This window comes from Sebastes umbrosus, chromosome 5 (assembly GCF_015220745.1).
Source record: "Sebastes umbrosus isolate fSebUmb1 chromosome 5, fSebUmb1.pri, whole genome shotgun sequence".
In the NCBI taxonomy this organism is placed as follows: domain Eukaryota; kingdom Metazoa; phylum Chordata; class Actinopteri; order Perciformes; family Sebastidae; genus Sebastes; species Sebastes umbrosus.
Window position 1 is genome coordinate 2,490,886 of NC_051273.1, and position 26,904 is coordinate 2,517,789.

At 45.6% G+C, this 26,904-nt stretch overlaps 1 protein-coding gene across 11 annotated transcripts in view; it reads left to right on the top strand.

Annotated features, from left to right (window-relative positions):
* LOC119488331 (ephrin type-B receptor 3-like) overlaps window positions 1–26,904 on the top strand; it is a 64,206-nt gene that overhangs the window by 23,157 nt on the left and 14,145 nt on the right. For 3 of the 11 annotated variants that reach the window (XM_037769893.1, XM_037769902.1, XM_037769896.1), the window contains exons 2-10: window positions 8,395–8,459; window positions 13,696–14,368; window positions 18,534–18,689; window positions 19,658–19,993; window positions 22,357–22,493; window positions 23,124–23,286; window positions 24,242–24,350; window positions 25,868–25,920; window positions 26,164–26,382. In XM_037769893.1, coding sequence (XP_037625821.1) covers window positions 8,395–8,459; window positions 13,696–14,368; window positions 18,534–18,689; window positions 19,658–19,993; window positions 22,357–22,493; window positions 23,124–23,286; window positions 24,242–24,350; window positions 25,868–25,920; window positions 26,164–26,382 — 1,911 coding nt within the window. The remainder of the gene's footprint in view (window positions 1–8,394; window positions 8,460–13,695; window positions 14,369–18,533; window positions 18,690–19,657; window positions 19,994–22,356; window positions 22,494–23,123; window positions 23,287–24,241; window positions 24,351–25,867; window positions 25,921–26,163; window positions 26,383–26,904) is intronic. The other 8 variants (XM_037769898.1, XM_037769901.1, XM_037769904.1 and 5 more) reach the window with 5 other exon arrangements.

Consider the following 26,904-nt stretch of genomic DNA (forward strand, 5'->3'; position numbering starts at 1 on the left):
ACGCTTTAAGTAAATGCCAAAGTACACGGAACATGAGATGGATGGATAAAGAGGCATGTTTTAGGGAGATGTGAAAGAATATTTTCCGTCATGCTGGCTGTGTTGTTGCCGGTTGCATTAAAATAAGGATAGGAAATTCAAGTGATGGTCTTTGCATAAACAGTCTGCGAGATAACAGAGAATTCTGTATTTTTGCTCTCTGAACCCCCGCTAACAAATAGCGCATAGTATATTTTATACATAGGTGTGGTTGAAAGCGAGGTCAAGGCGGCGCAGATGTAAGGAGGTAAGGCGTGTTGTCGGCTTGTTATCTCGGTATGTGTCCAATAAGTCTTTTTATAGAAGTTTGAAATGTGCACCTACGTGCGTTCATGTGTATGTGTGTGATGTATTTGCCTTTCATCTGCGTGGCAGACTAGTAAATCAATCAGAGCTGGCTGAGGTTGCAGTTATTGTGTTTTAAATATGAATTGTATTCCTGGTATTGCACCCCCTCCCCACCCAACCAACCACAGGGAGCGTGAGGTGAGACGGAATGAAATCAACAGCCGTAGTGACACACGCACACTCGATCAAACACACACTGATAGGCAGCCAAATGACTCTTGTCTCGCTTCTCTTCTCGCTCTGACTAATGCAAACATGCACACGCGCACAGATACCCACAAAACTTGACTGGGAGATCCGAATTTCCATATGCAGATCACTCGAGGCAAAAGAGAACCTGCTCTTCGCTCGCTTGTTTGCATTTTTTCAGACGCGCTTGGCTGAGTCATTCGCCAAGAAATCAGATCATGGCATCTAGGCGTCTCACGCAATGCACAAGTCACCCCGCGCCTGGATTCAGTAATGTAATTCATGACTGGAGTGTTATATTTAAACACTGTTCACTGTCAGCATTCGATGAAAGTTATTGGAGGAAAAAAAAAAAGCCAGACTGAATTATGAAATGTTGTAAAACATAGAGAGAGAGAGAGAGAGAGAGAGAGAGAGAGAGAGAGAGAGAAAGAGAGGGGGGTGGAGAATTTCCAGGAAGGGTTGTGAATGACAAATCGCTTCATTTATAGTAAAGGTTGAGGCAATAGTTTCCCTGTTAGGTGATGTAAACATCCCGTGTCCCTACAGAAATCTGGTTCTGTGCCCGTTTCCTGCTGGTGGTTAAACACAGACAGACCTGATGCCCTTAACATAAGCATTCGCAAATTAGGAACATGCCTTTCCAACATGAAACGTAAGCGGTGAATGTGACATCAAACCTTTTAAAAGCAATGCTACAACGAAGCGATACTTGGTCGATTATTACTCACGTCTTACGGAAAAACACAAAAGGGAAGAGGTGCTTGTTTACTGTAATTGTAGGAGTTATGTTTCCATTTCACACGATGTCAGCATCAAATATGCGGCCCCATGCTTGGTTTCCAGTGAGAGGTGACTTTAAGCACCGGCAGCCCTAATTATCTTCATGTGACAAGGCCAAACATCTCAGCAGGGTCTGGGATGACTCCTTCAGAGGAGGAATGAATCCCAGTAAACTTGACGTCACGCAGGGAAGCACGGTGGTTAGGTCTTCTCAGACAAAAGGCCAAGAACTCTGTTATTAAGTCACCATAGTCTGCATCAGCAGTTTTGCAGAAGCAGCACACACACATATGTGAAGACTGCTGCCGAGTACGTGTTGAGCAAAGGAGCAGGCAGAGACACAAAGATAAATGTGGAATGCTATGGGACGGTGAACAAAAGACTTTCGCAATTCCCTTCTGAGAGCAAAATGTTAAGTGCAGCTCTCACAGTATGGGAAATGAAGCGGTAACTGAAAGGTTGCAGGTTCAAAGCTATCGCTCAAGGATTCGGCTGAGAACGCCACGTCAGTCAGCTGGATCTTGGGCAATCTGTCGTGCCGTTCCGACATCGCCGCTTTCATCTAAGAGCAAACAACGACAAAAAAATGTGCTGATTAGATCCAGGTACACTAAAAAGGAGCAAAGATGGCACTCCTGATGAAATGCAGACACTCACACTATCGAGGTCTCCCATTGAACCTTTCCAGAATTGGATTTTTGGAGGTAATCTAAAGTGCTTGTGTCAGAGAGCAAGTAGCCAATAAAACAAGTGCTAATGCTCCCCCAGCCCGACCGTGAATGTGTGTGTATGTGTTATGTTGTCAGTACTGTTGAGGAAGGGGCTGTGACTTGTTCAATAGCAACAGAACACAGAGCCATTCAATGAAACCCACGGGACAATGCACACAGCTGTGAACGCCGGGTCTCGGCAGGGTGAGAGGTTGAGTGGTTAACTAGGAAGTTGGGGAATAGAAGGGAGAGAATGTGCACGTTCACACCAAGTCCCCAAGAAGAGCGACGGTCGTTGATCCCAATTTCCCTAGAGACCAAACGGCGGTAAATTTCCGAAGATCTAGGGTACTTCTCCAGTCGGAAGTCAAGCCATTTTGGCATCATGCGCCACTGAGCAACTATCTAACGTATTCAGTTCTCTTAATACATCCATGGTCCACACGCACAAAAAGGAGTTTGGGGGGCGCTGTAGTTTGTGAGACTTCACCTTTTAGACACTAAGTGAAAAATAAGTTGAATTCCTAAGTGGCAAACATTAGAGCGACTAATCCTGAGAGGAACAAAGGGTAAAAGCCACAGCGACAAAGCGGAAGCTCCAGTTTCAACCACCATCGATGACTCAAAGCAGGCACACGTATGATCGCTCATAGCGTCTTCGAAAAGGCCGAACATGCGCACACGTGTGCACGCAGAGCATTCACACACACACACACACGTGGAGGCACACCTGGTTTTGTAGACAGCTGCCCTTAGGGCTACCTGTTTGTCAGATCCTCTGTGCTTTGTAATTAGGGGAGTTAGTGAGAGAAGAGGATAGGGAGGGGTAGATGAGAGAAAGACGGGGAATGAGCGAGAGAAAGAAGAAGAAAAAAAGGGAGGGGGTGAAGACAAAGAGGCCCGGTCCATCGACGGCAGTACAGGAACTAGACTAGACTTCAGGAGCCCTTGAAAAAAGGCAATGCGCTCCTCAGTTATTGCATATATAAACATATATGAACTTTCAAAAAGCAGCTGGCTCACAATGTCCTTGCTGCGATCAAAGCTTTTTTCCAACCGCTCTGCTCCCTCAGAGCCTTCCGACAGAAAAAGAACATTGTTGTGTTTATTTATCACAAGTCCCAGAGTCACCGGGCAAAAGCTGCTTGTCAGAAAATGCCTCTGCAGACACGATGAGCCAAGAAGACGGACAACAAAAAAACAGAAATGGCGTGCTGTTGCAACCCAAATAGCATTCAGCCCCAAGGTATCTTTTGATGAGGGGAAAATAATTGAGGGGGCAGGGGCCCGGCGACGAACGCAGAGGGCAAAGACTCTCGTTCATTAGACGGAGAGAGACGATACGAGAGTTAGTGAGAGGGGAAAAAAGTCCAGAGAGAAAAAATAAGTAGAGAGAAAGAGAGGTGGAAAGAGAGCTTATGTCTGAGGTATCGACGGCGTAACCCTGTTAGCGTGCACACACGGGACAAACCTATTGTGTGACAGCCATTGTGGGATGACTGACAGTGAGTGCTAGCGGGGTGAAGTATTTGTGTGTGTGTCGATGGGGAGGAGGGGGAGGAGAGGCGAGTCCGTTCAGGAATTCCACAGAGGAATCACCTCCTTGGCCTGTCCATGTCGTGGCAACCAATTACCGTGACTCTCTGTGTGTGTGTGTGCGTGTGTGTGTGTGTGCGTGTGTGCTGAAGGGGAGGTCTCGCCATAAAATGGAGGGGGACTTCTCCTAATCATCGCACTCTGGCCCCGCACAAAGGCAAAAAGGCTGCCTGGACTATTTGAATTTGAATAGCATCTCTCCTCTCCTGCTCGCTTTTTTTTTTTTTTTTCTCCTGTGTCTCTCTTCCTCTTTTCTCTGGATGACAAAAGCGGAGGCAACAAAAGATAGCGCAGAAAGCAATCAGGCTAATAGCGCTAATAAGTCGAGCGTGGGGTCCTCGCTCTCGGTGTTGACACATTTCACTGTTTCTGTGGCTAAACAGAGGCTCAAGTGTTTGGCAACCAGGCGGCATAGTATTTTAATGGAGTGGCTACCCCATGCCAGGTTGCCATGTGCTTGGGTCTGTTTGACTGTAGGAGAAAACAACAAAAGCGACTCGGAGGAGAGGTGGGGAGCAGATAATTAACTAGTGGAGTAGCCTGAAGGGAAGGATTTCGGGGAAGGAGTCATTAGGGGGGGGTTTGAAGTTTTTTTTTTCATTACTTTTCTGGCTGAAAACAAAATCCCGCTGTCATCATGTTTCATTAATACGGCAGTTAACGCCAGAATGAGAAGAAGACATTTTGTTTAGCTGCTAGCAGGAAGCAGCTTTTTAACATGTCAGACATCGCTCTGCGGCTCTCCAAAGTTGTCGAGACACATCCTTTAGCTCCCCTCAGTGTTTGGTTATCTTTCAGTTGTCATCTGACGGGGTCACGCTAACAAAGACGCGCATGCTAAAAAGCTCAGAGCAGTCGCGGCGAGATCCAAGCTAAATCCCTCACCTGTCTGCTCCTCGCCACCCGAGGACTTAGCCTTGAGAAAAACGACTAAACATTCCTCCCTCCCTCAATAATAGCCTTTCTTCCCCTTTTTCCTCTGTCGGCCTTTTTTTTCCTTTCTTTAAGAAGTCTGCTTGTTTGAACAAAGAAATATTTTAAGAGGCTTGTAACTGTGCGTGTGTGTGTGTGCGTGTGCGTGCGTGTGTGTGTGTGTGTGTGTGTGTGTGTGTGTGTGTGTGTTGGATGCGGCCATAGGGACGAATGCTTCAGTGCCCTCCCCTGTTATTAGGCCTGCCCTGTCATTACGGGATTAGAGTGTAGGGGTTGGCTTTGCGTGTGCGTGTACGTGCCTGCATGATCTCTCTGAGCCTGTTTGTATTTCTGCATCTCTTTCTCACACGATCAGAGTTCGCAGAGAAAACAAAACCCCGACATATCCCCCCCCCAATGTTTGTCACGCTAATCCCAGGTGCATTTGACCTCGATCATAAATCACACTTTACTAAAAGCGATCCTCAGGTTACTCAAACAGAGACTCTCTAATTGAATAGTCTTCACGAGTCGGCGGGAGGTTGAAAAACATTCCCCCGTACCCCCGCGCCTCACATCCATCACGGCACAGCGTGAAAACACAAACGCGGATGTAGAGATCGGCAAGAAAAAGTAGGAGGGAAGAGGATGAAGACACACGAAAAGAGGTCAAAGCTTTCACTTCCGAGAGAAAGAGGAAGTCGTTAGAGAGATAAGATGAAGAGAAGGAGATGGAGAAAGTGAAACGGGGAATTATCCGTAGTTTCACAGGGATGATGAGAAAGAGATTGGAAAACAAATGAGGAAAAAGTGAGAGTGCGTGCGAGGAAGATGGATTAAACAGCCTTAGTGGGTTTGTGTATCCTGATCCAGTGCTATACCTCCCACATCTGCACGCTTCACTCTCACTCTGTGTTTGTTTTTTACGGCGGCAAATTTGCATGTTCATTTGCCTGATTTACTCTTTCTCCCCTCCAGCCTACAATCTCTCATTTACTTTACACTTCCAAGAGTTGAAAGGGTGAAGCGCTAAAAGGCAGATGAGAGCGCTCGCTGTGTGTACAGGGGAGGATCTTATAGTCGCACAATGACTGTTTCTCCCTCAACTCGTCCTTCCGGTTTTCTTTCTGTCTATTTTTCTTTTCTCTCTCTGTCGACCGGGCCCATTAGGCAAGCCGCCAGCATGGTCTTAGAAGCTTTCAAAGGTTGTTTGCTTTAAAAAAAAAAATACCTCTCTCTCTTTAATCTGTCTCTCTCATCCTTTATCATCCATATAGCACGGGGTTTTGTCAGTTTAGCACACAGAAACGGTTGCTTTGTGCGTGGGCATATAGCACTTTATTCCGCTTTGTTACGTTTCCTTTATTGTGTGTGTGAGACTGTGCAGGTGTCTGGATTTGCTGCACGGTCATGAATATTGCAGTGCGCTACTATTGGCCCGATGTGGTATTTACACACATAAACATGCAGAGACAAATGAGCAAAACAGCCACCCGCATGCACGCACAGACAGAGAGGGAGCGGCCGGGTGAGGTCGGGGTCACTCAGTGCTTTCGCTCTGGCCCATTGACTCTGGATTGGTGTTCCACTTTGGGCACAATACAGAGCTTTGCACCGAGTACACACATGCACACAATTACGCTGCCCCATACACACACGCAGAGCCGGTGAGGTTCAACAATGCAGATGCATCGAGAATGGAAGGTTACTGCTGCACATGCACTCCCGAATGATCCACTGTCTAAACCACTGAGTCAGACTGCACATCTGTGTGTGTTTTGCATATCTATCTTTCTGCTCTCCGCCTCTCGTTCTTTCCTCTCCCCTCTTTGACCCCCCCACTGTCTGTCATTGTGTTTTACCGCGTTGTCATTTTCAGCAAGGTCAGCTCTAATGACAAGCCAACGCGACCGTACACACACGACCCAGTCATAATAATAAACACCAGGGCGGCGGAGGTGTATAATTTCCACCACACCGGCTTATACCTGCCCGCGTAGCCGTCGGTAACAGCTCCCAAATCACACACTGTCATGGTGTGAGTCAGGGGAAGTCCCGCAGCTAATATGCGCTGACACAGTTTCGGAGATGAAAAACACTAGTAGGCCCTTGTTTGCTCATGAGACAAACGTGGCGCGTTGCATCTGGTTACAAAGAGAGAGCTCTCTTTCTCTCTCTCGCAAAAGCAGACTGAATTTGTGATTTGTTTGAAAGCGTTTCCACTATCAGCACAGAGAGGAAAATGGGAGACAGACAGGCGAGAAAGGGAAAGGATTGTGTGCGACAAAGGTCGCAGGACTACATGATACTCACTTCACCTCCCAGAGCCACTCCCAGAGAGACTCTTCTCACGGTGAAGCTTCCAGACCATTTCACCTGAGGGCAACAAGCCACAGCTACATTTGAAATGTGATTGTATGTTGTTTTTTTTCCGCACAGGAAGATATTTCCCTTTGGTAGGAAGTCTCTTGCAAGTCATGTTTTCTCACAGGTGTAATAGGCGCACACGCATGTCAGGGACGTCACTCAGAGAACGAGGGGGTGGAATTCAATGGGAATTCCCAGCTGCAGGAGCATGTCGCCTCCACAGAGCGAGACATACCTCACGAAGGGTCTCTGAGTTCGAGGGTTTTTGTCACCGCCGGTGCTCCTGAATGCAGCGGCGGTGGCAGCAGGTATTTGGATAAGGGAGAGGGGTGAAATCGTAGGGTTTTACTTTGCTCCCAAGTCCCGTTTCCTGTCAGCTTACCAGGAGAAAGAACAAAGAGTGAGACAGAAAACCTCAGAGATGGTGGTGGAGTAGCAAAAGGGGGCGGAAGCAGGAACAATAGAACATCTCGCACTTGTTCCTCCTCATGACCAGGGACGGCTCAAGCTCACTATCTGGCAGTGACGTTTCATCATCTTTTACTATCTTGTAGAACAGCACAGCGGTTGAGATAATAACGGTGGCTGCACGGTGTGCCTTGAGCGCCAGGTAGTAAAAGACTCAACATTTTATAGTGTTCCTTCCCTGCTCTCACAAAGCCCGTCGTCTTTGCCAGGAGAAGCAAGAGAGTGAAGAGTGGAGAGGAGAAAAGAAGGGATTTGCAGGAGAGATCCCTGTCCGCCATTTTGTGTGTATTGGTTACACGCATGTGTTTTTATGTGTGTGCCAAGAGACAGGCGTAAAAGTGTTCAAGTATTGACACAGACTGAATCCAATTGAAGTGTTTTGACCTCCGTTCTGCTCAAGAGCTCCTCTTTTGTGACACCTAAACTTTATAACCCCCCCTCTTCATTCAAGCCTTCTGTTGGGTTATATATCTTGTGGAGTTTTACAACCTGTTGCTCGCTGTATGTGTGTGGGTGTTATATCAAGTGTGTGTGTCGCGGTGCCCTGTGGGAAGCGGAACCGTTTCTCAGCGAGACTCGCTGTTGTTTCCTTTCCCCCCTGTATAAAAAGCAAACGTCTAATTGAGACTAATTAGCCAGACGAGGAGCTGCAGTAAAATGTCACACAATACCTCACAGATCACCCACCTAGATCTCCGCAGCCTCGCCGTCTCTCGGTGCTTCCTGTCGCACACAGACACACAGCGCTTCTTTGTCTAATTGAATCTAATATCACTCTAAAGCCCGCGCTTTCTGCCATTCAGTTATTCACCCAGTTATCTGAGAACAAGGTTTGGTCAAAGCCTCTTATCTCTTCCGCGCAGTTCATTTTACAAGTTTTATGACACTGTTGTAAAACTATTGAAAGTTCTATTGATCTCCCCTGTCGCCCTGTTCCTCTTTGTCTGACCTGGTTGTCTTCTTTCTTTGCTTCCGTTCACAGAGACGCTGATGGACACGAAGTGGGCCACGACAGAATTAGCCTGGACTGCGCACCCTGAGACCGGGGTGAGCTCACTGTGCAGTGTGTGTGTGTGTGTGTGTGTGTGTGTGTGTGTTTGTACTTGCATGCCTTGTAAGACTGATTTATTAATGGCGACACAGATGGTAGAAGAGAACAGAGAAGTGTGTACACAACATAACTGGATTTGTATTTATAATTTAAATTCACATATATGTTCATGTGAGACAGTAACTCTGAGTCTGTGCTTGTATTCAAGGGGTCCATTCAGTGTTGAGTGTGCGTGTCTTGGAAGTCAAATAGTCCGGTAACACTTCTTTTTACAGGTCCGCAAATTTCATGGTAATTAGTTCATAATTGGCAATTAACCTATTTGAAATTTCTTTGGAATTACAGCCAAATTACCCCAATATGTACCCCAACATGTATCTAAAATTACTTTATTATAAACACAATTTAATAATTATATGCTAAATTAGCATATAATCGTTAAAATAGGGCCCTTAGGCTTGAGAAGCGGCTCTGCGCTGCTCTTCATCGGAGGTGGAAAACTAATAAAAGACACTTCTGATCAGGCACAAATCTCCCCATTGTGTGACTTATTGTCTACACAAATGTAACCTGGTAGCTAATGTCATGATTCAGGGAGTTATTTTAAGAAATTTCAAAGAAGATATTTGCTAATTATTATCTATTTACCAGCAGACATGGAAATAAATCATATCAGTTAACTTTGTATTCTTTTCCTGAAAATGTATTCAATAAATTACCAGCTGTTTATTACTGCTTATTGGGAAATAGCGGAATATAATTCTTAAATCATGTTTTAATAGATATAAAATAATAATAATAAAAGTCCAGAGTCAAGACAGCCAAACAAAGTATTTTTTTTTATAAATTTTTATGTAATTATTGGGTTAATTTGGCAGTAATTCCAAAGAAATTTCAAATGCTTTCTAATTGTCACCAAATTACCATGAAATTTGCGTTACCAATAGTCCTGCAAACTCATTTGCAAATCCCTCAATAGGAAATGTTTTGGGATTCAACATGTTGCGCTTTTTAGCAAGCAGAAAAAGATACACTGCAATCCAATTTCACTGTCCCGCCCAGTCACAGATGTTCCCAGTGCACTTAAAAACGCCAGTTTCCTCATGAACTAACCCTTTAAACACTAAAATATCTCTTGCCGTTGACCCATTGAACGCCCCGGCATCCAAATCTACCACACACAAAGTGCCAGTGACAGCCCCGTCTTGCTTTCCCATGTGGTCCCCCACAATGGCCAAAAGAGGAGCAGAAAGAGTCTTGACCCCTCCTCAGCTACACTTCAAAGACCCCCAGCGCTCCTCCCCTCGCCTTTTGTGCGCCCTCTGACTTGGCCCTTGTGTTTTCAAAGTTGGGCCCCGCATTTTTTTATATTTTGTTTTTACCCCGCGCTTTGCAGGGACATTCCACCCCAGCTGTTGGAAGTCGGCCCACCCTCCTCACTCTCCCTTTCCTTTACTTCCGAGTAACTAAGCACTAATGAAGCCAGACACACTAGCCACCTCAGCTGCAACAATCAGCAGGACAAACGCCCTCACAGCCCTTCGTGCCCTCCTTCCCCTTCCCTCTTCCCATCCGTCCATCTTCCTCCGCCCCCCTCCTTCTCCTCCTCCTCCTCCTCGTTAAGATACAATGCAACGGCGATGGTCCCACCGGTCCCATGCAGAACGCCTCCCTGTTTCTTTTCCAAGCAAACCCGCAACAGATGCTCCTTTTCAATAGATATACATACAGTGGAGAGCCTTTAGCACTCCAGATTTCCCACATTACCAACCAAAAGACTGGAGATGAGTTTCCAGGTTTTTGTCTTTTTTGTTTTGTAGCAGAATACGCCACAGACGGTGGTTGTCCCTGAGTTATCTTTCGACCGATCCTCCCTGTTGTCTCGTCTCTGTCTTTATGCACAAACATATTGTGCGTGCGTTCATTAGTATGCTTTTGAGGTCTTGCAACGGGAACGTCGCAGCCTGTTTTTTGTTAAAGAGGAGACGATACAGCGGTTGAGAGGACAAACAAAACAACGTACAGCGAGAGCTGGAAGGCAGGGGAAGAGCAGCGAGACTTATGTAAAATCAACAGAAATGTCCATGCAAAGACAGGGAGAAGGGAGACGACACATGAGAGAGAAAGAAAAAATCTATTTCTAAGAAATGTGAGAAAAAGAGCCACTCACAAACAGACTACACACACTCTCCCAGGGATGCTGTCCAGTCAAGTCTGAGTCACAGTGTTTTTTCACACAGTTGCGCAACACATACAGATAAAGCATCAGACATAAAGCTACAAACATAGTGAAATCCAGACAACCAGTGTATAAGTGATACTATTAATGCCACCACTCTTGGTGTAAAAGAGAGGTGTGAGAGCCATTTGTGACGGTGTATCTGTGAGAGCACTCAATTATTGATATGTGCAAGCCTTCACATACTATGTGAGTGCATGTGTGTACATGTATTCTTTCACCTCTGTGTCTTCACTTTGGTATGTTGATCTCTTTGTCTCACTGTCTGTATTAATAGCCTGTAGCATCTGTGCATCATGCATGTCTCTGTATAGGTGTGTGTCAGTGTGTGTGCATGTAGACACCTATCTCTAGTTGCACTGGTGTTGTTGCTTGGATTTTCACAATGTCTCCCTGTATTGTGTGTGTGTGTGTGTGTGTGTTTGTCCAGATACCATATCATTTATCTTCCAAAACAGATGGGTCATGAAAGGGGAATTCCACTTCATAGCAAGGCTTCAGACCTGGAACGACACCCAAAGGGGTTTCCATAACCATGCACTAACAATATGCCCAGCTAGTTAGCTTGTGGAGATAATAACTGTTGTTAGAGCATCGCCGTCTGCTTCACAGACCCCCAGCACGATAAAACATGTTGTGAACAAGCTAAAATGTCTTCAAAATTAGCCTCGGAGAGCTTATTCATACCGACAACAAACAGAAAAATGAAAGCACACAAAAGCTTGTGTGGGCTACAGCCTTTCAGCTAATGCCTAAAGCTACTAATACTAGTTTACCTTAGTTGTCGTCATGGTTGCTAACCGTTCACCTTGAATTCATTTAAGGTTGATGAATGAAAGTTGTCCATAAAGACGTCTTAAACTACTGCAACACAGCATGCGTCACCTTAGTTTGGACCTTCAAGAAGTGCGTCACAGAAGCAACACTTTTAATAGGCTATAGGCCTATAAGCCAAGTATACTTAGACTTTTCTGAACACTTGTCAGTATGAGCCAAGTATACTTAGACTTTTCTGTATACTTGTCAGTATGAGCCAAGTATACTTAGACTTTTCTGAACACTTGTCAGTATGAGCCAAGTATACTTAGACTTTTCTGAATACTTGTCAGTATGAGCCAAGTATACTTAGACTTTTCTGTATACTTGTCAGTATGAGCCAAGTATACTTAGACTTTTCTGTATACTTGTCAGTATGAGCCAAGTATACTTAGACTTTTCTGAATACTTGTCAGTATGAGCCAAGTGTACTTATATATATATATAATTTTTTGTTAAGTATATCTTTGATAAGTACTGTGCATAAAAAGTAAACTGAAAGTATACTCTTGGTAAGGGTGTTCATTGTCATCTGAGAGTAAAATCTTAAGCTTTGGAAAGGACAAAGAGAAAACGGAGTGGATCGCAAATCTTGCATAACGATTCATCTTGTTGGAAATCGATGCCAAGAAACTTGACCCTTTTTTCACATGACCTATTTAATTCATTCGGGCTTGGTAAGCAGGCGCTCAGAGTGTTTGGCCACTGGTGCGTGTCCCGTGGGGGGGATGACCTCTCTCAGAACACACACACACACACAAACACACCTAGACATACATACTATATCAAACAGAGCGAGTAAACACCCGGACAGACAGACTCACACAAGCGTATTTAAACAAACATGCACAACCTCACACACCCACAAACACTTGGCTCCTTTGCAGCGGGTGATTTATTACACTGAACTAAATAGCCATTGACACTCCATGCTTTTAGCCATCCCATTGACCTGGCCGGTGATTATCGATTCCCTCTGGTCGCTTCCTCCTTCGCAACTCGCTCTCGCCGGACCATCATTTTAATGCAGCGGTCAGAGCTACGCCCATTCTCCCTCTTTCTCCATCCTGGCCTCCAGGGTCTTGGATGAATAGACTTGTCTCCACCACATCCATATCACAGCCTCAATTAAGATGCTCAGATGGAAACAACTGGCTCTGGAGAACAAATTGGTGCCTTTATGCCAGAGTTTTAAAACGTTCCGGGGAATTTTTGGTCCCCAGAATGCAACCATAGACATTTAATTTGTCATAGATGTGTCTTGGCATTTAACCATTCTAGTCTCAGGGTGGCTGAGTGATGAAGACCATCCTGTAAATAGAAGGTCACAGGTTCAATCTCATTGATTTAGGTAGCAAGTCTAATGACAGCCATGTAAAGTAGAACAACTGCACTCCAGCTTGTATTCCTTTGTCTAGTTTTATTTTGTTCCTTCTCATGTCTCCTTTTAAATGCTTTAATGCATTGTCATGCAGTATGCAAATCACTTATTTGAAAGGTGCCATGCAAATAAACTCGCCAGGCCTTGGCTTAGCTAAAAAAATAAATGTTTGTCTGATAGGAAAAGGGGAGCAGATCCCTCAGCACACGCTCACAAAGATATATTATACACACAGGAATCGCTATTTGAAGTGAAATGATTTAATCGTGGTGTCCTCATTCTAGATTGAAGAACGCATTAGATTACAGCGTCTCACAGCAAAGCTTTTGCAGTCTAGTTTGCTCGCGCTCATTTAATGAAGCTGGTAATCAAAGTTTAGAAAATTTAATCCCATTTTATCCCGAGTAATTCACCCCCTGGGTACTGTAGTAGCATTGAAAGATGTAGAGGAGCGTAAAAAAAAACGAAAATCATGAAGGTTAACCGGCGTCTTCATTAGAGGACGTTGCGATCATTGCTCTGTAATTGAAGCGTAATTGGTTGTGAAGCAATGTGTGGCTGCTGCTTCCAAACAGATATGAGGTAAACATGCTGTGGTGGCTCGGTGGCGAGGAGGTGACAGGTTGCCGTAATTGAGATGAATTTGCAGTCCTCGTCCCTGGCGCTTTGCTCCACTAAACAGAAGTGAAAAGGGAATATCATTGAAAATGCCCAAAAAGCACAAAAATGTTAGGGTTTCTGTCAAAGATATCAATACACATTTACAGCCTCTGATCTTTTTTTTCCTCTGTTTCAGTGGGAAGAGGTGAGTGGCTACGACGACGCCATGAACCCCATCCGGACGTACCAAGTCTGCAATGTACGAGAGCTCAACCAGAATAACTGGCTACGCAGTGACTTCATCCCACGGAAGGATGTGCTGCGTGTATACGTGGAGATGAAATTCACGGTGCGCGACTGCAACAGCATTCCCAACATCCCAGGTTCCTGCAAGGAGACCTTCAACCTCTTCTACTACGAGTCGGACTCAGACTCGGCCACAGCCACCAGCCCTTTCTGGATGGAGAACCCTTATGTGAAGGTGGACACTATCGCCCCAGATGAGAGCTTTTCCATGCTCGAGACCGGGCGGGTAAACACAAAAGTTCGAAGTTTCGGGCCGCTGTCCAAAGCAGGGTTCTACTTGGCCTTCCAGGATCTCGGCGCTTGCATGTCGCTCATCTCGGTGAGGGTCTTTTACAAGAAGTGCTCCACCACCATCGCCAACTTTGCTGTTTTCCCAGAGACGGCGACTGGGGCCGAGGCAACCTCCTTGGTCATTGCGCCGGGGACTTGCGTCCCCAACGCACTGGAGGTGTCCGTGCCGTTGAAGCTCTATTGCAACGGAGATGGCGAGTGGATGGTTCCCGTAGGAGCCTGCACCTGTTCGTCTGGCTTTGAACCAGCCATGAAGGAGACCCAGTGTCAAGGTGAGTGTTTTCACAACAGGTATTTTAGGTCTGCCCAAGATTTTATTATTCAGCGTTTGCTTTGGTGGATTAATCTAGAGGTTAGAGAGACATACTACAGCAGGGTACACAAGGTTCAAACCCAAACTGACCCACAGAAAGTCAATGAATCTTTACAAATCTACAGAACAGTGTTACATTTGCATTAGGGCTGTCAAAGTTAATGCGATAATAACGCATCAACGCAAATTTGTTTTGATGCCACTAATTTCTTTAACGCATTAACACAATCAATCTTTCGGAGGCTGTAGCGGGCTCACTTTTAAAGCTAGAGTGAAGATACCGGTATCATATGAAACTAGAAACTAGACTAGCTCCAAACTTGCGCTACATTTTGGTGAGGAAAAACTGTCATGACCATTTTCAAAGGGGTAGCTTGACCTCTGACTTCAAGATATGTGAATGCAAATGGGTTCTAGGGGTACCCACAAGTCTCCCCTTTACAGACATACAACTATATCATTGTTTTGTGTTGTCAATTGATTTCCCATAATAAATATGTACATATATTTGCATAAAGCATAAAGCACATTTGCCCACTCCCATGTTGATAAGAGTATTAAATACTTGACAAATCTCCCTTTAAGGTACATTTTGAACAGATACAAAATGTGCGATTAATTTGCAATTCAATATTTTAATCGATTGCCAGCCCTAATTTGCATTTTAGGCACATAGCATCTGATGGTTATATGCATGGTGAATTACAATGAGTGAGTAGCAAGGGGTCAAAGTCTCGCTGAAGGACGCTTCCTGCTGGACAAATGGCTGTTGTGAACACACACTGATTGTTGGAGAGATTGAGCCGCTATTGTTTTGGCTACAGGTTACAGCCTCTATCACCAGATTGTCCAGCTGCCATATTATTATGAGGCCATTTATATGCCTTGTATTCTTTGACACATTAATCCAATGACTACAAGGCAGAATAATACACACTAGATGACACCGTCAGCATGCAGCCGTTCACCCCTCCGACCTCGGTTTTCGCTTGGCAGCTGGTCGCTAAATAAATGGAAAAGCTGTCTGTTTCTGAGAGGCCCTATGATGGTTTCAGGTCTGATGGAAAACATGACGGGTTCACGGAGGTTGAGAGCAAGGTGAATTTAAACAGCGAGATCCCGACGGAAATGGAGTGCAGGTGACAGCGCAGGAGGAGAGCGAGCGATAAATGGAAAATGTGTGTTTGTGTTGAGGAGTATGGGGGCGTAAAATTAGGGTTAGGGTGCGCAGGTCAAACGGAGACAGCAGAGAGAGAGAGGAGCTGGCAGGGTTATTTATCAGCGGGGTTGAACGTGAGGTGTCTGTGCATGTACAGTCTGTGTGTGGTTTGCCCGCCTGGGTTCAGAGGGCTCATTCTTCTCCTGATAGCAGTGAGAGATGAGACTGAGAAGACCTTTAAGTTAAGCACCCATGCTGGTGATCAGCCAGAGAGCAGGTGGATACTTTACACCGGCAGCTTCTAGCAGACCCTAAATATGTGCACTCACCTTTAGAAAGGAGTAGGTGTGAGAGAGAGCGTAGTAAATCTAAAGCATGGTGTATGTGGTTAAAAACTCATTTGTTTGCTCCTTGGCAGCTCAAGGTTAAAGCCCTGGCGACTGGGTCCTGATAAAACGTACTCTAATCAAGCCTCACTGGAAACCACAAGGGATAAATCTCCCTCTCTTCTCAGGTCCACTCCTCTCCATACTCATTTCCCATCATCCTTTCGCCGTGACTCTTCTTTTTTTTTCTGCTGTTCTGTCCTCACTCAAACATGCAGTCACCACCTTTCTCAGAACTAGTCTTTACCTCTCCTTCTTCCGTTCCTTCTTGATCTCTCTCATTAAAACGCCACCAGAGTTACAGTAAGGATGTCAGCCACAATCGATGAGCCTTTTTGCCTTTCCACTCGTTTGCTGCACATTTTTCACCCCCAATATTCTTTACTTTCCTCTTCATGCTCCACACTTTCCAATTTCAGCAGCATACATTCTAATCAGTTCCTTAAGCTCTGTGTTCTGCATGAACATAGAGCTTAGGATAAGACACAGGGGAGTGGGAAAGGAGGGGTGGGGGAAAAAGCGCCTGCAGGATTAGCATTTTCTATGCCTCCACCTCTTCCACCTCTCCCTCCCTCTTTCCCTAGCCCCTTGTCTCTCTTTCTTCCTCATTCTTTAGCGGTTCCTCTAAGGGGGGAATTGATGAAAGGAAGAGGATGACCCCTTTACTCACTGGAAGTGATTGATCAGCACTTTCAGCCCTTCCCCTGGAAAAAAAGCTCCTTTTAATGGGAATGCTCCATCAACACCTTTCGTTAGGCCAACATGTTCAAAAACTAACACTGTCATCTCCCGGGGGTTTGAGAAATTGCTTGTAGTTTACTTTGTGTGAACTCAAATGAACTTGGTCACGATACCAAATCGAAGAAGTTGTTCTCCCACCTGGTAAATCTCGAGGTCGTTTCTTATCTGTTTACCGAACAGTACTTCCTGTTAGCCAGTGGTGTGGATGACTCTGATTAATGGTGGAAGAACAAATACACTCAGTGCTAATGTACACGGTGCAGTCGACTGGTGGTTTTGTGCTAATATTGAGCTTTTGAGAAAAACACTGGGAAACAGCAGGAGCAGGAAGTGGTCTGCTGGAGATCTGACCTCCAACCTTGGTTTGTTGTTTTTTAACAGGGAGAGAAAAAAACAAACCCGGGAGCTATGGCGATGATTATCATTCAGAGGGACAAACATAGCAGTGTGTCCTTGACGTTGACGAGCTAACGCACTAGTGGGTCAGCTAATCAACTGGCCCCTGTAAACTTCTCCTGTCTCACCTGCTCTCGTCTTGTTTTTATTAAGCACTGCGGCAAACTCATTCATCTTTTAACGAGACAGTTTATCAAAGATATGGAGCCTTCCAAAGTCTTCTGGATCACAGCGCCGCCGTCAGTGTTTCCCCTGCACGTCTGCAACTTATCACCTGAGTTGTAAACTTCCAAACAGCGGCTATAAATGGAGATAGGGCATTCACAAAGGGCAGCAGTGTTTTCATCTGATTAACTGGGTCTTCACCAATCGACACCAGTGCTGAAGGTAGTTTTTTGTAGGTTTGTAAAAGGGAGTGATCTCAAAGACAGAAGGATGCAGACAAAAGTCTCATAACACTAAATATATGGAAGTGACTTGCAGCCAGGACAGTGTGTGTGTGTGTGTGTGTGTGTGTGTGTGTGTGTGTGCATGTATTACTGATGTTGTGGGGACATACATCTGTTCACACAGCCACATTGTTTGGACTTGCCATTCTTTTGGGGGAAAAAATGCAAGTCCCCATAATGTAAATCATTACATTTTAGGATGAAGACTTGGTGTAAGGTTAAGTTTAGGTTAAGGTTAGGGTTAGGCAAGTAGTGGTTATGGTCTGGTTAAGTCTCCAGGTCAATGTAATGTCCTCTAAAGTGATAGAAACATGACTGTGTGTGTATAGACATGTATCTTTGCACAGTCGTGCCCAGACTTATGTTTGTGTATACACCTCAGTATGTGTTATGTGTGCCTCTCTGATTCTCTGTGTGCTTGTTGTTCATATGCATTTCATAAAAGCCTGAATTCAGATGAAAGCACCATGCCGGCGTTTTGGCTCTGAGGGTCGTGTATGTAATTTGGGTTGACAGTCTCATCGTGTGAGCATGGGTTTATGCAAACAGCTACATGCTGCTCAAAAAGCCCCTTTTCCCACTACAGTTTGCCGGAGATGAACCCTCCATAAGGGGAAAAGGGAACATGTGGGCTTGAGGGGACAAAAAACAAATCATGTCCATGTGCACACATGGACATAAACAAACACACGCTAAACACATCAAATACACTTTTTTAGTCATTTTTGTCAGTGAGCTATTACTATACAAATTTTCCACTATAGTTAAGAAGTTACATCTTTTAGTAAATGCTTGCATACTAAAGATAAGGATTAGTGAAAGCAAAATTTAGTATTTTTATTTTTAGTGGTCTACTGCCCATTTAGAAAATGTGACCCACACAAATGTAATATAAGTGGAGCAAAAGTAGTTTTACCTCAAATTGTTATATTCAATCGTCACTATTACTCATTCACACTTTCCTTTCTCCATTTTTCTCTCTTTTGCCATCAGCTTGCAGCCCTGGCACCTTCAAGTCCAAACAGGGAGACGACTTCTGCTTGCCCTGTCCAGCCAACAGCCGTGCCACCTCAGGAGCAGCCAGCGTTTGCGCCTGTCGAAACGGTTACTACCGCTCAGACACCGATTCTCCCGATGCCCCCTGTACCAGTAAGTAAAGACTGCTTTCAATCGACTGGATAGCATCAGCATGTTTTAAAGTCATACTGATCATGTGAAATGTTGTTTTTAAAACCAGACAAAAATAGATTTATACCTCATATTCAGACCTTATTCAAATGTATTGTTTATTGACTGTGTGGTAAATGTTCTCCCGAACTTCCCCCTTTGAATTGTGCCCTCGATGGCTGATAAAAGCCCTCACGGGTATGTTCCCACCACGCCACACTGATGGCAAACAAGCCTGCTTGCTTTCCCAACGTTATCCGAAACGCTATCATCCACCCCCTCCACCGCCCGCTTCTCTGAAGTCTATCTGTTCTCGATGCTGCCACCCTTTTGCAGACAGACAGACAGTGAAGGAATTTTACTAGCAGCAGTGCCTTCGTTAAGAGCAAACGCTCACACGTAGGAGCTAATTCATTCGCTGGTGTAGAGAGAAGAAGATCCTTTTTTTCTGTTGCTGGGGTGGGGGGCTGATTCTCCCACAGTGCAGTGAAAGATAAGGCTCCGGTAATTGGATAAGAATTGCCAAGGCTCTGCCAATAGTTTGTCTCGCTCGTCCCCCCCAGCACTTCACACACACAGACACACAGTGGAAATGAGCATGCAATTCAAATTTGAACTCCTGTCCTCTTTGAAGAACTGCTGGAACAGACTCTTGTTATGTGGAAGGAAAAAAAATGTTCTAGTTAATGCATGAAAAATGTCCTAATACCACAGCACAAGGCAAATTCTTGGGTCGTGAATTGTGTTGATAGCAGCTATGGAATAATGAATGTACTGTATGTGTGTATAATGATATGTAAAGTGTGTTTTGCAATCTGTCTATTGTCAGTATGTCTCTGCGCTGTCACCAAGACAAATTTCTTAACACCTATTGTGCATGGAGATTAAATTCACCCTCGTTCCAAACCTATTTTCCTCATCTCATCCACGCTTTACTTTCCATTTTGCAGCTGTCCCTTCTTCACCGCGCAGTGTCATCTCCAGTGTGAACGAAACCTCGCTGGTGCTGGAGTGGAGCGACCCGCGTGACTTGGGCGGCCGTGAAGACATCTTCTACAACGTCATCTGTAAGAAGTGCCTACCCGAGCGGGGAATGTGCTCGCGATGTGATGACAATGTCGACATCTCGCCGCGCCACCTGGGCCTGACCCAACGCCGCGTGGCCGTCCGTAACCTACAAGCCCACACGCAGTACAGCTTCGAGATCCAGGCGGTCAACGGCGTTTCTAACAAGAGCCCCTACACGCCTCAGTTCTCTTCAGTGAATATCACCACAAATCAGGCCGGTAGGTTCAGCTGCAGCCTTACCTGTCAAAGATCAATATTGAACTTGTAGGCACTGCTGACTTTTCAAAGGCTGGAAAAAGACACAAAAGGATGCCAGAGAATACGTTCTGTGCTTAAGAAGTAGAGATCAATTTCTTGTGTGCATGTAGGAGTGTGTTACATATTTTCCCTTTGAACAGGGATTGAGAAGGAAGACATTCTTCTGAATGAGCTTAGAAAAGGGACCTTTTTCACACGCCCACAGCATGCTCTGTACTAACACCGCTGCAAATAGCAATAGCGAGGCAGTGTGCATTCAAAGTGTTGAACCCTCAGTATTCGAGCTGCCCACTGCTTCCAACCCACCACTCCTCCAGCCCACAGCAACAACAGAAACTAGGCCAATGTAGCAATCAGTACTTAGATCAGAAGACTGAAACCCAGCTGATATATACACATTATATATACATACTATACATATACATACAATAAATTAATGATGAGCTATTGGATGTGTTACTCATAACACAGAGATGTACAATGTCAGGGTTAATGATTTGGGATTAAATAGGTATGTAGGTTGCTGAGAGGGTAGGTAGGTAGATTGATCAGTTTTGCAATTATTTACTGAAATCTGGCAATTTCAGTTGGTTCAGTTGACCTTAAATGGCCTCAGTGCTGTTGAGCTTACCCTACACTTTAGTTCTTGTGGGTTGGTCTCTTTATTGAGGTTCTCCCAGGGCTCTTAAGTTGTGCCTTGGGTGTGTTTAGTCGCTATGTTAAATTGACTATTTCTGCAGGCTTAAACAACACCAAGGATTATCCCTTGCTCCTTCCCCCATCATCTATGTCCTCTCTCCGTGGCCTTGTCCTCCTCACCTCTAACCTTGTGTTCCTGCTCCTAAAAGATGCTTTAGGAATGCCTTCTGTGTGTGGGTCTAAGACCCAAAGGCCCTACAGGGCCCCACGTGAGGGACTCATTGTTTTACAAGGGGTACGGAACTGGGCTGACAGGGACCACTGTCCATCCTTGGGTGCTTGGGGTCAGTTGGGTGCAAAAAGAGGTGAAGAGAAAGGAGGGGGGGGGCAAGAGAGTGATCAGATTATCCCCTGGTGTAGTGCCCAAGACCATCCCTGCATGTGCATTCACCTTTTAAGAACCAAAATAAATACTAGGGCGGTGATAAGCCCCAGGGGCCACCTCCATGGTTACTTCAACGTCTTCTCCCGGAGGAGGGCCCCTAATCCCCTGGCTGGAGTAACCAGGGGATCTGCCTAGGAAGCATTGTCTTCTGGGGGAGAAAGAGAGACGTGGTGGGCCTGGGTGGATGGCAGGGTGGGGGGGGGGAGCAAAGAGAGAGAGAAACAGAAGGATGTCTGGCCGCAAATGCAGGCAGCAGAGGGAGAAAGGAAATGCAAGGGGGAGGATGAAAGAAACTAAAAACTGGGGATTAAAAAGCTTGAAGGAAGGGAGAGAGACTGAGAGAGCGGAGATGGAGGTCTGCGGTGGTGAAAAGGAAGATGAAAAGTGAAGAGCTTGAAGAGGACAGGGGAAATTAAAAAGGTGATTGTGTGAGTGTACGAAAAAGTGAGGAACTTTATTTTTTGAAGAGAAGGTACAAGTGGAGATTGACAGTTATGAAACAAAAGCTGAGTAGACCGTAGACTGAGAGGAGGGAGTGAATGAGTCAGAGGTACAGAACAAGCCTGAACTTAGAACAGAGGAAAGAGAGACAGGGAGGCAGACAGAACTTGGCCATTAATAGGCACATGTGAACAAAGCACTAAAAGCTCAGGTGGGTGGAGGGCCAGTGTGTTGTTTGCTCCTCTGTGTCCACGGACCAATGCATACCTGTCTATTTGTGTGCACATTATATAAATTATGTCTACACTGTGAGTGTGTGTATGCACAGTACATAATGCATAGGATTTGGAAAACTGAGGAAAACTATTCCCAAAAACTTCTTCAAGAGTCTGGAGTGAAAGTGCAGCAGTAGTTCTGCATGAATGCAGTTAAATGACAAGTGAAAAGTCTACATCTGTATGTGGGTGCATGCCCCTAAGCTTGCCTGCAGTGTGTGTATGGCAGAGGGAACTGCATGTACCAGAGACTTATCCATCAGTTTTGCAGTTTGATTCTCTTGTCACAGGAGAATTAGACATCCCCTCTCCCTCCCCGCGGACTCCGGGAGGGAGAATTTGAGCAATAGTGAGGAATGGTTCTGCATACTAACTATTGGCCAAAGCTTTTCACAAAGCCCACAGCCTAAGACTTTGTATGTGGGCTTCTGTGGACATACAAAGGGCACGGAACTTGAAAAGACATAACATAGAAAACGATAAATTAAGCGGATTTTGCTTTGTTTTGTTTTGCCCTGTGTAGCTCCGTCTGCAGTGCCCACGGTTCACCTGATGGCGGCCACAGCGAGCACCATGAGCCTGTCCTGGCTGCCTCCAGAGAAACCCAACGGAATCATTCTGGATTATGAGATTAAGTACCATGAGAAGGTAAGCGGCAATGTAAGTCAACGCCTCTAATTCAATCCAATTTCATTGACTTGCATGGTCCATGTTTCATCTGTGTTTCTGTAAATGTGGAAAACAATGCCTCTGCTGATAAACACATGGTTGCAGTGAGGCAAGTCACCAGTCCCAATCTTAGCTTGTGTGATCATCCTCCCATACTTATTCCCCTCTTCCCATCCCTCTATCCCTCCTTCCTTTTTCTCTCTTTCTCTCCTCCCAATCCTTTCCCATATTTCTATTATGCTCTGCCCTTTTCTGTACCCCTAATTCCATCTCTCCCTCTTGCCCTCCCTCTTATCCCCCGTCCTCTCTCAATCCATGCATTAGAAAGTTTCTGTATTTTCCCGGGGCCCAGAGAGTTGTGACTGGATCTGCCTCGGGGAGAGAACAAAGGCTCTCAGTGTATATCTGCTCTGCTTGTTGTCATGTCCTCCTCCCATTGAATTAACACACCGGCTACAATCTGTCTCTCTCGCTCTTGTCTCCATATTTTTTTCACAGGCCTGCATGGTTAGATTGGTGCGTAAGCGAGGGTAGAAAACCAGAGAGGGGATGTTGATGAATGACACAACACAGGGGGCTATTTAGTATTGTTTTCATCGTTGACTGTCTTTGTCTCTGCAGGATCAGGGTGAGGCCATCGCCCATACCATGACCGCCCAACGAAGCAACGCCCGCATTGAAGGTCTCAAGCCTGGTACGCCTTACGTGGTGCAGGTCCGCGCCAGAACAGTGGCCGGTTACGGCCGTTACAGCAGCCCAGCCGACTTCAGCACCAACCTGCAATGTATGTTACTCCCTACTTCATTACCCAGGGATATATTGGGATATGTGTGGCTTAGCAGCAATACCTCTAGAATAGTGCTGTGCTTAGGTTTATGAACATAATGGAGGCTCAAAAGCTTATAGAGCTAGAAGCTACTGTGCCTAATCATGCAAGAAGACTGAAATCCTTGCAGAGACATTGCCTTCTGATTTGGTGAAAATCTACCATTTCCTTGCAATCAGTCAGGGTATCAGCATCAAGCTGAAGTTATACGAGTATGCGAGGGTTCTCTGTGCGGACGTCCGTGTAACGCCAATTTGTTGTGACCACACAGCCACTACGCACTACTGCGCCAAGCGGGCAGTATAAACAGAACTACTACGTGTCCATTTGAGAGTATAAACGAGGCTTCACTCTTACTCTACATTGTACCCATTATTAAACATCCATCCATCCACTATCTGTAACCGCTTATCCCATTCGGGGTCGCGGGGGGGGGATGGAGCCCGATCCCAGCTGACATTGGGCGAAGGTGGGCTACACCCTGGACAGGTCGCCAGACTATCAAAGGGCTGACACATAGAGACAGACAACCATTCACACTCACATTCACACCTACGTGCAAATTAGGAGTCAACATTAACCAAACCTACATGTCTTTGGACTGTGGGAGGAAGCCGGAGAACCCGGAGAGAACATGTAAACTCCACACAGAACCTGCGACCCTCTTGCTGAATAGTCTATCTTGCAGTCTTCATAAATGCATGTATTAGTCTCGGGATCATGAGGGTATGGTTAACTATGTAAGATTAAGATTCTGAAGTGGGCGTGAGAGGCATATAAGCCTACAGCAAGACTTGTGGCAGAGCACACAGTGTCACAGTCTTCAGCTATACAAATGGATTGTGGCTAGTGTGGGCGTATGTTTGTGACAAGTTCTCCAAGTAACTACTTTTTTTCTCTTTGACCCCTAAAGCCGACCCTCCAAAGTCATGGCAGGAGCAGCTGCCACTCATTGTGGGATCAGCCACCGCCACCTTGGTCTTCATCATTGCAGTTGTGGTCATCGCTATCGTCTGCCTCAGGTCAGAATATAAATTCTCTTTCAGCCTCTCAAAAAGTCCGAACACGTGAAAGATGAGCATGTGTGCACTGACTCATTTACGACAGAATATGTTCAAACAGCGTGGACTTACAGAAACATTTGTGACATTTTTTTTCCCCTTCGAAGTTGAAAAAAAAAAGAGATAGCTTCAAATGTCAACTTTGTTTGCATGTCCTCCAAACCACCCCGGAACAGTCTCAGCGGATTGCTGCGCCACCTGTGAGGCCACTGAATGCCAGATTAGCCTTCTGAATCTGTGAATAGTAAACAGCTTTGGCCAAAATGCTACTTTGCTCACTGGACACAGCATGGCGGAGCAGCTGTTGGGCCTGATAGGCCTGTCCTCGTGGCCCGGCACTCAGAATCAACTGTGCGCTTGCCCGACCACAAAGAACCCAGATGCGGCCCTGTCTGCTGGGCCCAATCGACTGGGAAGACGAGAGCGGCTGGTTGCACCTTTCAAAAAGCCTGACGCTGCATCAGCTGGGTCTAACCGCACTCGTTTATCCTTCTACCACTCATTTGTCAAGCAGCAAATGCAGTGCATGTGTGTATGTACTTGTGAAAGGCTGGCACCCACTGCCGACTAGCGCCCACTGGGTTCCCTCCACAAGCCAGTTCAGGCAGCGGCTGACAAGCGTGGGCATCGGTCACGCTAGACTGAATAATAATCTCCCTTGCTCCCCCACCTCTCCCTCTCGCTTCTTCGCTCTCTTCTATTTTCACACCGCTACATTGTGTCTCTCAGGGTCTCGGCTTAGCCGCTGCTCCGACTGCCACAGAAGAAAAAGAAGGAGAAAATAGTAATAAAACAAAACACAGAGCTTCGGCATATTCCGGATCCGAATTAGAATTTGAAATGAGATGCAAATCACCATCGGGTATTATTGCCCTGGTTACTGGTTAGACAACAAAGGAAGCACATTAACATGTAATTTTAACAACCCAGCCCCCACGCTCTGTCATCATCTTTGCCCCCCCCACCTCCGTGTAGGAAGATGAGGATACAGAAACTGATACGAAAAAAAGACAGAAGGGAAATGGTGAAAAAGGAAGGAGAGAATGACAGCAAGAGAGAGAGAGAGAGTCCACGAGGAGAAAACAAGAGGCAGAAACGAGCAGTGTGATGTCTGTAGGGCGAGAGAGGCGAGACAGCTGAGCTTGCTGTTTGAGTCTGCTTTTGTCTCGCCTGCTCATTTCGTGCGTGTACCGACAGTGAATGGCTTTCACTTGCTGCTTCACACAATGTTGTGATATCTTTTTGTTTAGGCCCGTGCTGCAGTCCCCAAGTATGAATCATTTTACCACCAGGCATTGATCCAATCTTTATCTACAGCGCATCCCTCGCTTCCCAATGTAACATCGTAGCGTGGCTACATCTCTGCAGACATTATTAGGGATCTGTTTTCTCCTCCCGCCTTTGTTCCTTTCCGGCGTTTGCACCCTGCTGTGTGGAGCACCACGTGACTCAGTTTGTGTTTTCATCTCTCTCAACAGAAAGCAGAGAAACGGTTCAGAGTCGGAGTACACAGAGAAACTGCAGCAGTACAGTAAGTCTCTTTGCTGAGATGCCCCCTCCTCTCTGCATTATTCCTATACTTCTGCTCAGTCATTAATGACTCAGCATCCCACTAAAGAACAGCTCACGTAACATGAATTGGTTTGATCATCTAGTGCATTAATAAAGTATTATAAAGGATCTATACTTGGCGGATAAAGAATATGTTTTCAGAACTTCATGGTGTTCAAATTTAGTTTGACGTCATAGATTCACTTTCCTGTTCTTGCCACTGAATCCCCTATAGTAACGCCGGGAATGAAAGTCTACATCGACCCCTTCACCTACGAGGACCCCAACGAGGCCGTGCGCGAGTTCGCCAAGGAGATCGACGTCTCCTGCGTGAAGATCGAGGAGGTCATCGGCGCAGGTAACCCACCAAAGCTCCTGAGCTACAGGGGGAAGACTGCTAGTCACCTCCAGGCCATACCGTTAGAGGACTTCACACCAAGCGGTACTTTCACTCAATTCATCGCTAGCCCTCCTCCTTGCTCCCTCCCCTCCCACACTCGCCATCTGTTAGGAACCCCTTTTCAGTCTTACAGATGTCTCCAGCACTCTGTGTTTAAAGCATTACTAGCTTTAAGTTAGCGTCACTCACAGTCCTAGCACCCTTACGTTGTTTACCATGCCATTTAGAGCAGCTGTATTACCTATTGTATGATGGATTATCATTTCACCAGTGTCCTTAAAACGGAGCCCAATCCTGGATTGAGAGAGTTAATTACAGCCCTCTTTTGTAACTTTCTATACAGAGAGACACTTTGTGTTAATTTATAACTTTGAATATTTGCACATGAAATTCCCTTTTTTTAAATTTCACCCACATTTGAGTTCTGTGAGGTGTAATGAAAGAATTTTACACAAACCCATTACTGTACAGTTGTTACTGAAAGCCCATGTGGAGGATCTGACCCTACAGGCTTATCAAATGGGTTACATTAAATAGTTTTATGTGTAGTAGCCTTGGGATGTG